Genomic DNA, 18,159 nt, shown 5'->3' with positions numbered 1-18,159 from the left:
GTCCACTTTTATGCTTCATACTCACCTTGACAGCAATATAAATAGAAACTTCCCTGATATTAGACAGTGGAGGATAAAGTCTTCCTTGTGCAAGCTCCTCATCGGTCAGCTGTTCTGTCAATGCCTGAGTTAGAAAAACAAAATTCTATTTACTGCATCCTGAATGGGATCAGTAACACACTAAAACACCCGAGAGAAACAGGTTGCAGTGTTCTCACTACTAGAGAGCTCCCAAAGCACTAGAATATGGCAGTCAAAAATCTCAAAATTCTCAAAGATCAACTCTCCAATCTGTGCCCATAGCAGCAAATCCTACTTGTAAGCATTTAGCAAAATAAGAACCTATTTTTTTTGGAGGCTGAACTACCCATAACCGTGAAAGTTGTAAGAGTGCAACTTGCCTGCAGGACTGCCCATGTGTTTGGCCAGTTGATTCACTGGCTGCTCTGATGTGGTGGGTGCTCCTACCACAGGAGAGGATGGGAGCCTGGGGGCCACGTGCATCCCTGACCCCACACCAGCTGTGGAACCCAGAGCGGGGCGGGAGGAGGAGGAGGAGAAGGAGGAGGAGGAGGCAGGCCTGAGAGGCTGGGAGTTACGCAGGGACAGATTTCCTATCTGGGTGTTTGGTTTCTGGATGAAAAAAATTAAAATTGCAATGGAAGCTGATACTTTTCACAATTCTGTTTGATCAAAATCCATTTGTTTTCCATTGGGGAGGGATAAACCCAACAGAAATCAAACAGGAAACCATCGAGTTTCAGCAAGATTTGAGAAATTTTCCATCGTGGCATCCACCATCATGCCAGAAGCCACAGCCTACTCTGCTTCCACACTTACCTTAGCAGCCTCTAGGAAAACCTTATCACTAATATGTCGAACACTGCTGAGGATCACAGCGAGAGCCACGCCTACAATAAAATTATTGCCAATTAGGGCCACATCATTTTAAAATACGCAGCCTGCTGCTGAGAAGCTGCGAGTCATCTAGAATGTTATTTTTAAAAATCTTCCCATTGCTCTCTACGCACATTCGCAAAACTATTACTATGTGTGCTAGTCATTTACCAAAATGGGTGGCTTTTGAGAAGGGGTTGGGGCTGAGCAGCTCTGGGTGGAAAGGGAGAGAAAGGGGAAGGCAGAGAAATATCCCCAGTGTTTCCTCTGTACCCTCCCTTGTGCAGACATAACTTCAAAAGGAGCACACACACTTCATTTTCTCCTTCCCCCCCCCAAACAAGCAGAAGAACCATAATGCAACAGCTTTCAAAGCCTTTTGTTTTCTTAGAAATGTCCTGTTGGGTGAGCTCACTGTGTGCACGTTGCATATGTAGCTGCACATGCCTAACAACCACCCTTAACTGATTTTCTTTGATTCATTCTTCTGATTCAGTTCTCAGCTTCAAATGCTGGTGACACCTCTTCACGCTGCTTCGCTAACTGTGCCTAGTGTAGCAAGGGGACCCAAGAAGTGCTAATAAGTCTAGTCTTAAAGATTCAAAGAAGACAACTGTATTTATTACCTGGGAAAATATAAGCATTGTTTCCTTGGCCTGGTTTGAAGGTTCTTCCATCTTTCAGCGTCACCAGCTCGAAGGGACTGCCACTGGCAAACAAGCAACGGCCCTGTTTAAACAGAGGAATAACCACAGTCAGGCAGCTTCTAAAGAGCAAGAGAGTCATGAAATCCAGGGACACCAGAGTCCTACAGCTCCCCAGCAGCTCCAGGACTGCATCAGGAGGATACTCAGGGGACTGGATTATGCAGGGACTTGATGATCTTCAAGGTCTTATCCAACCTAGATGATTCTGTGATACCCGAGCACGCAGCCAAATGCAAAAAGGCAAACGGCCCTACTGAACGCAGCTGCATTCTAGCACATAAATCTCTTGCTGACTCAATTCCTACAATCCCAGAATGACACAGTAGGGCCTGGAAGAGATAACAGAATCAGTAAGCATCTGCCTGTTTCTGCAGCAAACAGCTGGAAAGCAAGAGGCAAGCACACACACTGAATTGTGCAGCTTTCTAAGGAGTGGGAGCAATCTGTTTTATCATTCATTGTTCCTTAAGACAGCAATGACTCAGAGGAACTACTCACATGCAAAATAAAGTACTTGTGTGTTAACTGTGATTATAACCATAACCATTTATCAGGACCCATGGCCACAAGCCAGGACCCACCACCGTAAGGACTGTGCAGAGACAGCTGAATAATGTCCACTTCCAAAAGGAGACTGAAACAGCAGTACAGGAACAAAAAGTCACTTGTTTACTGAGGGGTGGGAGGGTGAAGGGAGGGACTGCTCCATCATACTTGTATCGCTGAGAGCTCTGAGTGAGTAACACAGTTTGCTTATCCTTCCTTTGAAAAGGATTTTAATCAGCACAAATTATTAAAACAAAGCCGGAGTTTGGAGCGTGAAATACAGCCTCCAGATAAATGACCCTTTCCTCAAGCAGTCAAACCCTTAAAAGCAAAAAATCTTGACTTTCTTTTGAGTAACAGGTTTAATAACATAACATTAAAATACTCAAGGCTCCCCACGACCACCACATTTGAGAACAAATTACTAAAGAAGCTAAAGACTCGGGAACGATGTTTGAATAATACCCAAAACTCCTTGTGTAAGGAGCAAAACACACGGATGCATTTGAGAGCAATGAAAATTAAAACAGAACAAAAAGCCCACGCAATACACAGTAACAGAGGGCACTAAAGCTTCTTCAGGCTTTTACAGGTGCCATCTAGTGGAAAAACAATAAGGAAGGTATCATCACTAACCTTTCATTCGTTTCCTTACTTAGTTCAGCCTAAGATTTCACACCAGCCAGGATTAGGCTGTTCCTGAGGCCAGGAGACACATCGGGCCGACAGCTCGGATCCCTAATTGCCTGACAAACTTTGTTAGTTAAATGACTAAGTAAAATCAGAGGGTATTTCCTAAGTAATTACTGTGTCTTGAAGGGGAAAATATACATTAGGAAGGGCAAACTGAGGACATTTCAGAGCACTGGGAAAACAAACGTTAGATATGGAGGAAAGTCTAAATACAATATTTATTAATAAGGACTGGGACAAAATTACACCCGTTCATTTACTGACCAGTAATATTTAATTGTCCAAATAACCCGTGTCTATAATTAATAACTTATGGTGAATCACGAATAAAAGGACACATGGATCCAATACAGGAAAACCACCAAAGATCCTCTCTCCATTTAGCACAAACTTTTTAAATAGCACTATGCTCACACAACTGCTTCAGTGAAGACATGTTACCCCACCTGAATCTAACCAGCAATCTCTTTTTTCTGCATCTAATACCCTGAGGTCCAACCCCTTGGGACTCAACAAACAGCCACAGGGAATGAGTGAGCCTCTTCCCTTAAAACCTCTATTGCTCTGTTGATATTCTGTAAAAAGTGCAAGCAAAAATTAGGCTGGTTTTCCCTCTAGTAGTGCTGCCGGCCTCCTTCAGGCATCAGAGATGCTAGTAGTTTTTACATTTATTTATGCCAGTTAAAGGCTTGGCTGTATAACTAACTCTTGTTTTATAACTTACTCTTGTTTTTGATAATGGAATTTAATTTGATATACTGAAACACTGCCCAACTTGCTATTCTGGCTAATGCAAGATATCTGAGAGATATTAAACCATCTTCACTTAAAAGCGTTCTCATTTACTACTAAAAGCTAAGGTCTACATTTTGTCCAGAGGCTTGTTATTCCTGCCTAAGGCTCTCTCTGGACCTGCAGATCTCTGCAGCAAGAGCTCCCTCCGAGCTGACGGGCCCAGTAACAGGGAAGAGAATCTGGGTGCCAACTGGAGACGATGCCCTTGCCGGTGTGAAGCGAACACCGGCCGAGGTTATAACGCTGGGAACTGAGCCACGCTAACAGTGGCAAGAAGGAGTTCAGAGTTCTGCATCAAGAACCAAGGATCTCCACCCACTCATTTTCACATGAGTCACTTGATTTGGAACTGTATTAAAAAAAAAAAAAAAAAAACCAAAAAAGGAAAAGGGAAAAAAAGAGGTCTTTTCACGAGCCCCACCCCTGAAGTCTGCAGGCGGGCCCTGTGGACAGGGCAGAGATCACAGTGATGTAAAGGAAAGGCATTACCAGCCAGTTCAAAGAGTTAACTGGGTCTGCTTGACGCTCCCTTGCCCCCAGCTCCTTCCCCTCAGGCTCTCTTCAAAGATGATTAATTTTCTATAAAAAACTGTGCAGAAGGATAAAAGACTTGCTTCATTAAAGGCAAACCCATGGTCTGGATGCACTGGTGAGCGTTAGGAAAAAAATAACCTCAGAATCCCAACCTCCAACCCCCCCGTAAGCACCCCAGGGTGTTGATGGTTTTGGAGGTAACGGTGCAGAACGAGGTGTGTTTATTCTGGGTTCAATGTTTAGTGGTGCCAGTGTCTGAGAGACAAGACCTTGCGAGAGGGGAACACGAGGACAGAGAGCCACCACTGACTCCTGAGCTGGAAGCATAAATCCTCTCAGAACACTGTTAACGATACAAATTGTGGCCTGCAGGCACTAGGAAATGAGTACAAAGCAGAATTCTTGGGTTGGTGCAAGAATATTACCTGCTTTAAGGGCTTTACTCAGCCATTACATTTTAAAGGTTCCACCTAGTCTCTCAACGTTAACAGAAGATGTTTCTTTAAAACCCCAAAATAATTAAAAATCATGGTGGGAAACAGTTAATCCATCAAAGCTATGAAACAGTACCCAGTGGTCATTCTTTTAAATGAAACAGTACCTAGTGGTACTAGTGGTCATTCTTTTACAAAGTAATAACAAGATTTAGGCTATTTTCAGCTTTGCAAAATGTACTAGTGGTCATTTTTTTACCAAGTAATAACAAGAATTAGGCTATTTTCACCTTTGCAAAATGTACTAGTGGTCATTTTTTTACCAAGTAATAACAAGAATTAGGCTATTTTCACCTTTGCAAAATGTACTAGTGGTCATTTTTTTACCAAGTAATAACAAGATTTAGGCTATTTTCAGCTTTGTCAAATGTCATTATTTAAAATTCAAGACTTCTTGTCAAATCACCTCCATTTACTTTTGCCAGAAGCCAAGATCTCTATTATGATGTCAGTAAATCCAAGTGATAATAAAATAACTGGAGTTCTTGCACCCTCATCCTCACAGTTCTATCCCAAAGCACCAAGGTCAACATTTCTAAACATTACATACCTCTGTTAACGTATATGCTTCCTCTGCTGTGCATTCAGCTTTCGCCGTCGGGTTACTTAGTGCAAATATTATGGGTCGCTCATTGATAGAGGCCATTGCTCTGATCACGTCCTGAGAGAAGAGCCGCCCAGCTCCTGCAACTCCTGAAGGAAATGGAAACACATAAAAAGAGAATCAATACTTGACTGCCTCAGGGCAGATGACAGTGACTGTAGATTAAGTTCGTGTCACCCCTGAAGTCTCCCACTCAGAGCAGGCTCTTCTAGCAGCAGGAGACAGAAACCAGGCACTGCTTTGTTAGTGGCTGCTTAAAAATTCTCATTTTCACGGGAACATCTAATTAATGTGTTCCAAAAGCCTATTTTACATGATTTTTTGTATTGATCTGTGTAAAGAACACTTATTGCTGCCCTGGATAAGCAAGTGGGGACTCCAGGTTCTTCACAGATGATTTATCCTAGCTGGGTGTTAACTCTGCAGCGCACATTCCCTTGATACAGGTATCTCTGACCACACACATAGGTGGAAATACATTAAAAAAGTGGCTACAAACTTCAGGGTTTTGGCTACTCAGAAAAAAACTTTCCTTTTCCAAAGAAACCACGCGCAAAGGAAATTGCAGAGTTGTACCAGGAAACACCTGTAATCCCACCTGATCCGCAGACAGCCACAGTTATAAATCAATAAGTACATATTGATTTATATGTAAATATAAAAAATGTCAGTGACCTAACAGGTATTGGGGATGGGCAGTATGAAACAGCTCTTTCAAGCCATGCTGCTGGCAGATTCTAGCCAGAGAAGCTGACTAGAGGAAGAAAGGTCTGAAAAAAGAAAATTATCCAAGTTAGAGAACTCTTGTGAAGCAGAAAATGCAGTGTTTGTGACCGCTCTCTGTAGGGAATGTGTCTGGGAAAAAGGTTTTATTTTTGTCTTAGTGTCCTTCATTACAGTTTCAGTTCATTGTAGCCACGCAGGCCCTGAGAACGTGCTCAGAGTTTTCTAAGAAAGGGCCAACACCAGCTGGACAAGGACTGGAGGAAACATTTAACAAGGACACAAGGTGCAGAGGAGCACCACAGCTGCAGTGAAGGATGCACTGAGAGCTAACCTGCAGCTCAGTATATTTTCAAGCAGCAAATTGACCTCGTTTTCATCTTATTTACAACGGCAGAAATGCAGATGGCTGTCACCGACCTCCTTGGAGCCACACGAGCAAATTAAACGCAGCAAATAACTAAATGATGGAAACAAAAATAACCTTACTTACCAATGATGGCTGAAGGCCTAAGTACGTTCACTGCCTCTACAAATGTCTTTGGTATCTGCTCTGGAGCCTGATGTGTAAATGGTTCTTGATTGGAATCGACCTTTTGTTCTCGGCCCTATAGATAAAAAGTTGATATTTTTTTTTTTTGGTGAGGGGGACACAGAAAGCACTGGCCATCTGTACTGTGGTATTTCAAGGACAGGTGCACCCCTACCTGAATTAATAAACCATATTTGTCAAACATCCATATTCTCCTGTAGGCTTCCTCAGCAGAAACACCGCTTTCCATCATAGCCATAACGATGAGGTTTGCAATTCCCAGGGCGGCCTTGTGGGTAAAAGGACTTTTGATTTTTAACAAGTCACAAAAGAGGTCCGTCACCACAAACACCACCTTGTTCAAGAACCCCACAAAAATCGTTTAGTAAGTCAGCTCTGAAACACAAGCAGTGTTTGCCTCGATGAGGGCAGACTCCAGGGATCAACAGTGTCACACCTTCACAGAATGACAGAATCATCTGGGTTGGAAAAGACCTTGAAGATCCTCCAGTCCAACCATGAACCTCACACTGACCGTTCTCAACTCCACCAGATCCCTCAGCGCTGGGTCAACCCGACTCTTCAACCCCTCCAGGGATGGGGACTCCCCCCCTGCCCTGGGCAGCCCATTCCAACGCCCAACAGCCCCTTCTGCAAAGAAATTCTTCCTAAGAGCCAGTCTGACCCTGCCCTGGCGCAGCTTGAGGCCATTCCCTCTTGTCCTGGCGCTGGTTCCTTGGCTCAAGAGACTCATCCCCCCTCTCTGCACCCTCCTTTCAGGGAGTTGTAGAGGGCCATGAGGTCTCCCCTCAGCCTCCTCTTCTCCACACTAAACCCCCCCAGTTCCCTCAGCCGCTCCCCATCACACCTGTGCTCCAGACCCTGCACCAGCTCCGTTGCCCTTCTCTGGACACGCTCGAGTCATTCAATGGCCTTTTTGGAGTGAGCAAAAGAGAGCAGGCAGCTTTTGTGGGTACTGTGCCCCCACGCCTGTACCAGTTCAGCAGCCACGACTGGACAATATGAACAAATCTGTGCTGCAGCCCTCCTGTCAAGAAACCACGGTGTAGTGTTTTGTGCCCAACTGCTTTCTGAAGTGCTAAGGCTTAGAGAACAGGCCCAAGCCAGAGCTGACCTATAGATTAATCCTGTATATTTTGTAACTGATAACCACTGTGCTAGTAGGCATTGTGCTGGGTTATAACAAACCACCTATGCTGATGTAAAAAGTGCTGAAGTGTTGAAGTGTTGAAGCCTGAACAACAGGCCCCGAGCCGCAGCTGCTAACTTAGTATGTGATCATTAATGAAGTGTGTACGCTCGCTAGTGAAAGATGCAGCTTGGACAGAATATAATCAGCAGTGAGGATGAAATGCTGAGAGAATGTATCCAACCTCCCTTGTTCAGCCTTGTTCAAGGCTGAGAACCCAAGTGTTGGCCTTGTTAGACACTCCCTTGGTTCTCCCCCCGAGCCCTGGCCAGGCTTTGGGTGGAATCCAACAGGAGGATGAAACCAGATGTTTCCGCTCAAAACAAAGGTGCCAGTTATTCTGACTTGCTGATTTTTGGTACATAAACCTGGGCCCGCTCACAGCGACTTTGGGTGCCTCACCTACGGGTGGACGCACTGCGTAGGATTTCCCACTTGCTGGGAAAGGCTCAACAAATCCTCGCTGCAGCCGGGGCTGCCCAGCGCCTGCGGGTCTGGATGTTGGTAACGTATGCAAGGGGTGATGGATCCTTCTTAATTGCTGTTCTCTCTCTCATGTAGTAATGAGTTGATGCATTACCCTGGATTTTCCTATTTGTTTGCTTTAAGTGCATTATTCTGTCTTTTCTTACTGCATGTTTCCTGTATTACTCTGTTGTTATCACCAGTAAAATACACCTACTCTTGTCACTCTGCTGTCCAAGTTTAATTGCTATCCTTAATCAGCAAAACACTTTCCAAACCTCTCCCTGCTCCTGCTGCCTGCGATAAAGGCCTTGCAGGCAGAGGGCAGAAGGTAGATGCTGGCAGTGTTTCCCTCCACGTCCCTTTTCTTGGCTCCCTGCACGCGCTGCTCAGGCTGGCAGAAGAAATAACAGAGAGGGAAGTGCAGAGCAGGGCTCAGTGCTCCGGCAACAACACAACACTGGCCAATTACTGCAATCAGGACCTTCCCCCGCTGGAGAAATTTTCAGCTAATTCAGTTATTTTGTCAGCACCACAGAAGCAATTTTGCTGATATACCCAGAAGCACGGTGCTGGTCCTGACACTGCTGTCCCCGTAAATAACTACTGTGTGCTGCAAACAGCCACTGATTTAACTGATTTAAGAAAACCACTGTGTACTTCTCTCCAATGTTATAAAAATTAACAAGATGTTCTTACCCTCTTTCTTACTTAATCATAATTTTTTGGTAAATTCCCCTTTAACTACACACAAGGCCCTGATGCTTTTTTCAAGTCTATGTAAGGAAGTGAGTCCTCGCAAAAGTTAAACACCTTTCAAATAATTATCTTTAAGCAGCTAGTCCCTTCTGTTAATGTATTTCAGCTGGCCTTATATAAAAAGTTCAGCAATGGGATTCAGAGAATGTGAATCTCCCCAAGTCCTACAGAACCAGAAAATATACAGTTAAATCTCTTGTTGCTCTAGAGCCTGTAAGAGAACTCACCTCTCCTGCTCCAAGGAACAGCACTTTCTGCTCTGCAAGTGGTCTACCAGTGGCTTTCTGTGCTGCCAGCAGTCCTGCCAAGGCCACTGAAGCTGTCCCTGTAAAAGCAGTACAAATCTAAGGTGAGCTGAACAGACCTACGTGGCAGACTATCAGTTTAGGCAAAGTTTCTGCGTATACATTAAGGAACATAAACAAAGGGCATACCTTGAATATCATCATTGAAGGTACAATATTTCTCTCTGTATTTTCTTAAAAACCGAAAAGCATTGTGGTTTCCAAAGTCTTCAAATTGGATAAGTGTGTTCTGGCCATACCTACAGAACAGGGCAAATATTCCTATCACTAAACACATAAAGAAATACCATCCTTTTAAAATAAATCCTGCAGGTGATCAGTTATCTTTGGGAAGACGACGCCCTCACTGCCTAAACCAGTTTCATCTCTGTTCTGTGTATATTTAACAGACAACTACAAGCAGCATGTTGCAGGTGACAGAGAAAATCACTCCAGAGCCAGAAATACAGCCACGTCTCTTAAGTTCTAGTCCTGTCTTTATTCTTTAAATGACTGTTTCAAGGACAGTGTGTTACATGGTTTTTTTGCCAGCAGTTTTGGCCATACTTCCGTAGAGAATATTCAGTGTCATACCTGTCTGTAATGGCTTCCATAAATTCATCAATTAGGTCATCATAGACCTGGGAGCGATCCCTTTTTTGGTATAGGCCCATATAAAATGGATCTTTTAAGAGTGTCTGAAAAAGAATAAATCAGAGACAGCAGCAGGATGAATCACTTCCTCAATATACACTTTCCAGAGTTCACAGTAACACACTTCACACCGAAGATACTGCATTTATACAGCCAGTCTATATCAATGTTCAGTAATTTCAGCTGGCACTTGAGGTTGCTGATGGCTGCTTTTAAAATGGAACAAATCAATACTGTGAACAATAAACTGCTTTAATAAATCTGATTCACATTTCCAGCTTCTTAAAGTCAGGTCAACCTGACTGTCTATTTTACAGTGTTCCAGCATTCAAATTACTTCCAAATGCACCATTTCACTGACAAATTAACTGGCGTTTTTCCATCACTCATATGTGACTGTATAGTGAATTCCAAATCGTTTACCCTTCCATAAAATCTTTGGTTTTATCTTAAATAAGTGCTCAAACAAAAATCTTCTCTAATAGTACTAAATACTCCTACATAATAGGGATAACTTATGGCAGGTAAAGTTCAATCAAACTCACTGTATTATCAGTTCCAACGTCGATGCACACAGGTAAGCATTTATCTGGATGTATTCCTGCACAGGCTGTATACAAACACAGTTTTCCTACTGGAATTCCCATCCCATACACACCCAGGTCTCCAAGACCCAATATTCTTTCTCCATCAGTGACGACAACAGCCTGAAAACAAAAGCAAGTGAAATTATATATCATCACTGAAATTTGTAAAGTTTAGAGTAATACCAGTTGTGGTTTTTTTCCAGGCAAAAATTCAGGTATGTTTGCACAAACAAACAAAGAACGGGTGACAAGGAATATTTTACTTGAAGCAATAATGTTTAATGTCAGAATCTGCTGTGCTCCTTTTTCTTTGCTGAAATCCACTGCCCAAACCCTTGAAAGCTACGTGGGAAGGATCCAAGCTGCCGTGTGGAACTGCAGCCTGTAACTTGGGTTTATGGTTTCCACTTGTAAATCCAGACATCAAAAGGTTTGTATTAAGTATCATTCACCTCATCTCCCCTTGTGGTTCTCGACCCAGCTGGGTCAGACTGGATTTAATGGCAAAATCTGGGCCTCCCAACTACCACGTCTGTGTCCTAAACTGAGGACAAGACCATTTCTCCTACTGCTACATAACACAGTAAGACCCAGAGGTTCATCCCCCAACACCTACCCAAAAGGTGGAATAATGAAGTAAAATAAGTTTGACAAGAATAGTTCGCATCATCACTGTTTACTCAAACCATAAACCTCATATTTAGGATAAAACACTGTTCTTCAAAATAGACATTATCTTCACTGGCTGTATTTCACCATCATCGTCAAATAGCTAAGGATCAATTATTTAGTATTTACATTTCCATCAAATACTAACAAATCTTGAAAAGCTCCACTGAGATTAAATAAGAACCAGAAAAAAAATTATACAGTGTCAGTACCTTAACGTCATTCTCTGGCCAGTTGTTCACAATTGACCTTATATGGCCTCTGTCTGAGATAGAAATAAATAATCCTCTGAAAGAAGAAAACAAAGCAGATATATTTTGTAGGTGGCAATTAGAAATTTCACCTTGCTTTGTAAAACTAAATGTCAAACAGTACAATTTTCTTAAAATTTAAAGCGCTGCAATCATTGCTATGAATCACCCGAAGGACAATTTCTAATACACAAGTTTATTTGGCTGCTTTGACACTTTAAAATAAGAACACAGAGAAAATACTTTTCATGATGCTACATGGGTTTTACACTACTGCAGATAATTCACCTTTAATACTCCTCTAGGGCAAAACACCTCTGGTGTTAACGTCAGACATGACAGGATCTACACTCTCCTGTAAGGCTATGAGAAGGGAACACGATCTTAAGCCTGGCTTTACCTTAGTGAGTCTCCGTTCATCACATTACACAAGGTGAAGGGAGGGAAAAGAAAGGAAAGAGAAAGACAGGGACTGAGCATACTGTCTTCTCCAAGACCAGGAGGAGAACAGCATTTCCCACTGCTGAGGGCTCCTCCACGGGAACACAAGGAGGGGAGCAAAGGTGAAGAGAAATGTCTGTATTTCTTCTGCTTGAGCAAGAGCAGTTGTTAGGAGGAAAGGGGGCAGGAAAGACTCAGTGAAGGTGGGAACAGGTAAATCACCAACACTTGGAAAGTGCTGGTTCTTGGAAAGAAAGGGGCACAACCTGAGTTCCAGATCATGCTGCTGTTCCTTGTACAGACAACTTCTAGAGGGGGACACTTTTCAAACTGGTCTATAATACATATGGAGACATGGAAGGGGAAAGAAAGCCTGTTAGAACTAAGAGTCCATCTTTACAGAGTCACAGAATCATCTTGGTTGGAAAAGCCCTTGAAGCTCCTCCAGTCCAACCATGAACCTCACACTGACCATTCCCAACTCCACCAGATCCCTCAGCGCTGGGTCAACCCGACTCTTCAACCCCTCCAGGGATGGGGACTCCCCCCCTGCCCTGGGCAGCCCATTCCAACGCCCAACAACCCCTTCTGCAAAGAAATCCTTCCTAAGAGCCAGTCTGACCCTGCCCTGGCGCAGCTTGAGGCCATTCCCTCTTGTCCTGGCGCTGGTTCCTTGGCTCAAGAGGCTCATCTCCCCTCTCTGCACCCTCCTTTCAGGGAGTTGTAGAGGGCCATGAGGTCTCCCCTCAGCCTCCTCTTCTCCAGACTGAACAACCCCAGTTTCTTTCACAACCCCTGCCCCAGATCAGGAGCAAAATCATGAGTTTCTTACTGTCTTCATCACAGCAGTTGCACTACACAGCCGAGTCCTCACAGCAGTGAAGGATTAGCCCTTCCTCCACACAGCATTAAAGTCTTCAAGTGAGAGGGCTCTAGAAATACACTGAGAGTATCATGGAAATGAGCTGAAATGACTGCCAGTCTGAACTGGTTTCCTCAACACGAAATAACCTGAACAGTTGTTTTGAAGTCACTGCTGAAGCCAAACCAGATCCCAGCCAAGCTGGGGCAGAATAACTGAAAGCTGACTCCTAGTATCACAGCTTTAATGATCTCCAGAAATTTCCTCCCAATGCTCTGTCCCGATACAGATCCTCAGACTCCCAGATGTGATTCTGAGAGTTGGAGAAAGCCACAGCACTCTCCTCGGAATTAAAGAGCTGCATGGCATCTAGGAAGAGCTGGAAATGAGGCTGAAGCCCTGCACGTGTGCTATTTACATGACACATTATCACTTCTGTTTTCAAATGTTGTGTTTTCCAATATAAACTGGGTCTTGAGATATTATCTAATGGACTTTCACTGCCCTGAATTGACACCAAGTCTTGTGTAGCTGAATCCAAATGAAAATGAAATAAAACATTTCCAAACCCCAGGCAAGTATACGGAAAAAATGATAATAAGAGTAGCAGCAATATGTATCTATTGTTCTTACTTTGGTCTCCTGAAGATGTGTCCATACTGGGAGCAGGCAAGGCCTACTGTTGGTGTGTATACAATTGGCATTAACCGCTCAATATCATCTTGTAACACCCTATAGAATAATTTTTCATTTCTCTCTTGGATTCCCATTATGTAAATATACCTGAAATTAAGCAAAAGAAAAAAAAACAACAACACCACTTATTGTTTCACATTTACGCTTATTTAAAACACCGTGCAAAATCTCAAAGCAAAAACCAAACTTGCTTCGTAATAATTCTCCATGAAATTCCTGCTTCCACTTGAGTTGGGCTTTGAGCACTAAACAAAAGTTGGAAAAGAGAGAGTAGCAGTACTAAAAAGCTGAAATAAAAATACTGACACACCATGCAGGCTAACAAGTCAATGTACAAACGTGCATTGTGATAAAAGATAACCCATGGATTGATTACAGCATGCAGCTGGGAGTCTCGTTACTGTTAAAAATTATCAGTGAAAGAATTTTTCATCCCAAAAAAGGAAGATCTTGACAGTAAGGTCTTGTTAATCCTAACATTTAACACAGTTATAAACCAAATTAACTCCTAACAGAAAGTTCATTTAAGGACCTACCTAGGTGTGTAAATTAAACCTGAATTTTTGCAAATTAACCTACAATCTACCATGCATCAATTTACAGTCAGTCTTGCTGACCCAACAACATAAAGATAATGAATTAGTGGCTCATCTCAGGCTACAGCAACCAGGCACTTTGCCAATATGGATGACATGACTGTTGCAGATCAGCAAGTGACATGATGTGGATTCAAAAGTCATCTTTCAGTTTTCATGAGAACAAAAGAGGTTTGATGTGGTCCAGTAAGCTTCAAACCATTCCAGTGCTCCTCCTGCCTTTAGGAGACTGTGTATTTTTACATGCAGATATACACAGGCTTATATGACAACAGTAACAGGATGCTAAAAACACGCCAGTCTAAAAAACCAAATCAAAATCCTTCACATTTTTTTCACCAAACCAGTGGGCTAAACAACAAAAAATTTGATATAAAAAAATTACACATTATGAGACTCAAAATTCTAACCCCGTAATTCCTTTCTAGCAGGAACTACTGTATATGATAAACACTGGTTTTCATGCCTAATCATCAAACCCTCAATTTACCTTCATTCTCACAGATTTTTCTAGCATGCGCTAGCTGCCCCCTCCTCTCTCCCAACAGTTCTGTCCTCTAACAACCTGCCACCTAAATCTTACAGAATATTACAGAAATGCATATTACATATTACAGCAAGGTTTGCAGCTTTCTCACTGGCTAATTTGTCCACATTCTTTTTCATTACCATATGACTATGGAATATAAAAAAAAAAAAAAAAGCTCCCCAACCTCATTCAGCCACATGATGGATGAAAGCAGTTTTCTGGGCAAAAGTAAAAATAACCAACAACTGAAAAACCCAGTGGAGGCACAAAAACCTCGTGTGGTCATCCCCGTGCAATATTTTACAGCAATTTCCATTTACTTGAGTGACACAACAAGGCCAGAGGAGCGCTTACTTTTCCAAGGGGTCGGTCATTTTTGCCAAATTCTTATGGAAACGTAAGGCTTGGATGTCTTGTGTCTCTATTTTAGGAGGTAGAAGTCCTTGCAACCCAAGCATTTGTCGTTCATGTAACGTAAATGCCATACCCTGAAAACAAGAGAGGTGAGAAATAATTAGCTGTTCTTCCTCGAGCATTTCTGTTTACAATCTATTTCTATTTGTCATTTCTGACTAACCCCTGCATCCTTTTCTCACGGCAGGTGCCACAGCGGGCAGGGTTTGGATATATTTGCCTCTGCTGGGGTTCTCCTCATCCTTTGTGGGTATCCCTTTTGCCCACAGCTTTTCCACATCTCCGAGTCCTCGTGCCTTTTGCCACCTTTCATTTTCCTCTGTGAAACTGGAGAACAACTAAGAGATCCCCCCCAGGCAGGCTAAGGTTTAAAAGTGAACTAACAGCTGCTTCTTGAATTGTTTCATAGGAACATAAGGTGGACCAAGAACATGTGGGTCACCCAGTCTGGGCCCTACAACCACAGACAGTAACATTTAGTCCTCAGAGGTTTATCTGAATCGCTCCATTTGCTGCTTTTCTCTCCAAATTTTCAGTAATCCAGCCAGATGCCAAAGTTACTGAATCACCCTAACGTTTCTATTGAGATCACAATTCAACCCAAATCCTTCATTTTTATTTAGGGCTAGAACTAATCTATTCATCTTCAACCGTAGTTGTCTACTACTAAAAAGCCTCATTCTTAACAAATTAAGCCTCAGAAGAGTTAAACTGCAAAAATAGTCCACCACTTCCATTCTTCTCTGTTTCAAGGTGGATGAAGAGTTTTAATTTTTGTCATTTAAATACTAATTTGAATTATTTCACAATAACATTCAATAAAACTGGCTTTTCACTTAGTACACAGAACAAGTGTAAGTGGAGACTGACAGGCATCTTCTCAGGGCAACTAACTTTAAGTTTGCTACTTCCAAAACAGCAATGATAAACTTTCCTTATTTCAGTTTATCCAACGGGGTCAGTTCAGTGAACGATCAAATCAATATTTGCGAGTGCAGGAGCTGAAAAGCCAAGAAAGCCTTTGTTGGGCCAAAGCTGTGCATCAATCTGTGAGCAAAAGCAGAATTGGGAAGGGAAAGGTCTACTAGCTGTAATGTTTTGAAAGAGATGGAAACAAGAAACATGAGTTCTGCTCACAAACAACACTTCCTTTGTTTACTAAAGCAGCTAGATTAAAAACCAAGAGCACATTTTCTCAGATTTCCCCACGCTGGAAGCAGATTCTTACTGCCAAGTGAAAAAACAAAAAGGTTTAAAAACTCTTTATAAGGTTTGTTTTATCCCTTGTAATTACACTCCAAATTCCTCCTGCAATCGGAAAAACCACAAGAAAAAAATTAATATTTTCCCACACTTGAATGGTTTACAACGAATATAACTACTCCTTAGCAAAAAAACATAATTAAAATAATTAGTATTTTTGTATAATATTTCTCTTTGCTTATTTAAATCACATTTATCATCAGTTGTTTTGACTACACTGATTTAAGCAGCTCACCTGCTTTTCTGTACTAATTCTAGAATATGTTCTAAAGCAATAAAATATTTGAAGAGTTAGCAAGAAGAAAAGAACAAAACCAAAAAACTTCAGTTTTGCAAAAAATACTTGCAAATATTTTCTTGCAAAAAACTCTAAGTTTTAACCCTAAACTAGATCAATGCTTTGGATTTCTGACAACCTTCCATGTAGTAGATTTGACCTTAAATACTGAACTCAATTTATCCTTTTCCTGCTATCAGAGTCATTCACAAAGCATTGTTTTCTTTCCTCGTGTAATTGTTATCCTTAAGTATTCTTCCAAGATGGTCTGTAGATAAATTTCAGATTATGGTTTATCCCTGAACTTTTTACCCTTGTTGCTGGTCTTTTGCTGGGTGTAACAGTCACTTTAGCCACATGATAATTTTTTCTGAAAAATGATTTGAAGAATCCAAAATTTCCACTGAGAACACAACCAGCAAGCAGCACTGGCTTGAGAAAAAAGCACCAGGAACACACACTGAATCCCATATTTTTTTTCCTATATTGCAAAGGATCTGCTTTAGTTTCACTTCTGCATATTTCATGAGAAATACTGAAAAATTCTCTAGGAATGTAAATGCATCTTCCGAAGTCGCAGGGAAGCAAACACACATCTCAGCTATCCTTAACGACCCCCTAAGTTGTCATCATCAGCAGTTTATGACTTTTTAAAACAACCTATTTCCCAAGACAAACTGTACTTGCAGTGCAAGCGATTTAGGACACTAAGCTGAGAACAGCTAGTAAACATCTGTAATATTTTGACTGTTACTTTAGGCACTACAAAACCAAAAATGATGCCAAAAGATTTATGATATTAAGAAGCAAAAAAAAAAAAAAAAAAAAGCTTAGTCTCTTTTCAGAAGATATATAAACACTGCCCAGTAAAACCACTAATGTCACTAGTTTAAGGCATGTCAAAGGCCAGAATCCCTTCAGTGGTACCATACTACTGACATTTTACACTAAACTAGCTGAAATATCTCACTAGTAAAACCTACGTCCTCCCCATCAGCAACTCTCAAGTCCCTTAAAACTAAAATCTACCTAATTTCTAATTTCCACTATTAGCATGACACTGGGACATGGCTGTTCCTTAATTTCCCTGTACAGCAAAACCAGTGACCTTAAACTACCAGGATCCTTAATAATATCAAATTAGTACTAAGCAGAACAGCCACCCATCTTTATTCAGTTTATTCACGTTTTTTCCAGTCTATAGGCAACCTGATTTTTCAGTGTATCTGGAGTTACAGTAACATTAAACACAGTGAATTCTTTAAGTGGTACTAAGTACTTCCAGCTGTTTATTTACATGAAAATCAGATTTTACCACATTAAAAAACGCTTTAATTTTTGCCCAGGCCTGACTCAGGAACCCAAATGCCATCAGCCTCCATACAGAAATTTAATCCTCGTTCCAACTAGGACAGAACAAGTTTAGTCCAGAGCAGCACTATAAAAAACCCAGAGCCCTTCCAACACTTGCTGTATTCCCATTCAATATCTTGGTCCATGACCATCAGCTGCCTCCTGTTTTGGATTTGGGATTGCAGCTCGTTTGCACCTCGCAAGACAGAGATTTTTCTTAAACTAGTGTGCCTAGGAGCTGCAGTATTACAGATTTCCTAACCTTTTCCCTCCTTTTCTAAACCCCAGTACAGTTTGCCAGAACCAGCGATCAGGCCCCAGTGA

At 41.9% G+C, this 18,159-nt stretch overlaps 1 protein-coding gene across 8 annotated transcripts in view; it reads right to left on the bottom strand.

The window, feature by feature from the left end:
- ME2 (malic enzyme 2) overlaps positions 1-18,159 on the bottom strand; it is a 39,533-nt gene that overhangs the window by 6,454 nt on the left and 14,920 nt on the right. For 6 of the 8 annotated variants that reach the window (XM_074857038.1, XM_074857041.1, XM_074857035.1 and 3 more), the window contains 13 exons: positions 14,883-15,016; positions 13,341-13,490; positions 11,366-11,441; positions 10,443-10,604; positions 9,838-9,941; positions 9,394-9,503; positions 9,187-9,284; positions 6,701-6,814; positions 6,487-6,601; positions 5,217-5,359; positions 1,524-1,626; positions 841-911; positions 26-124 (listed from right to left, as the gene is read on the bottom strand). In XM_074857038.1, coding sequence (XP_074713139.1) covers positions 26-124; positions 841-911; positions 1,524-1,626; positions 5,217-5,359; positions 6,487-6,601; positions 6,701-6,814; positions 9,187-9,284; positions 9,394-9,503; positions 9,838-9,941; positions 10,443-10,604; positions 11,366-11,441; positions 13,341-13,490; positions 14,883-15,016 — 1,479 coding nt within the window. The remainder of the gene's footprint in view (positions 1-25; positions 125-840; positions 912-1,523; positions 1,627-5,216; positions 5,360-6,486; positions 6,602-6,700; positions 6,815-9,186; positions 9,285-9,393; positions 9,504-9,837; positions 9,942-10,442; positions 10,605-11,365; positions 11,442-13,340; positions 13,491-14,882; positions 15,017-18,159) is intronic. The other 2 variants (XR_012627209.1, XM_074857042.1) reach the window with 2 other exon arrangements.

Source organism: Strix uralensis, chromosome Z, assembly GCF_047716275.1.
Source record: "Strix uralensis isolate ZFMK-TIS-50842 chromosome Z, bStrUra1, whole genome shotgun sequence".
NCBI classification, from domain to species: Eukaryota; Metazoa; Chordata; class Aves; order Strigiformes; family Strigidae; genus Strix; species Strix uralensis.
Note: the sequence above shows the minus strand (reverse complement) of the source record. Positions and strands in the feature narration are given on the sequence as shown.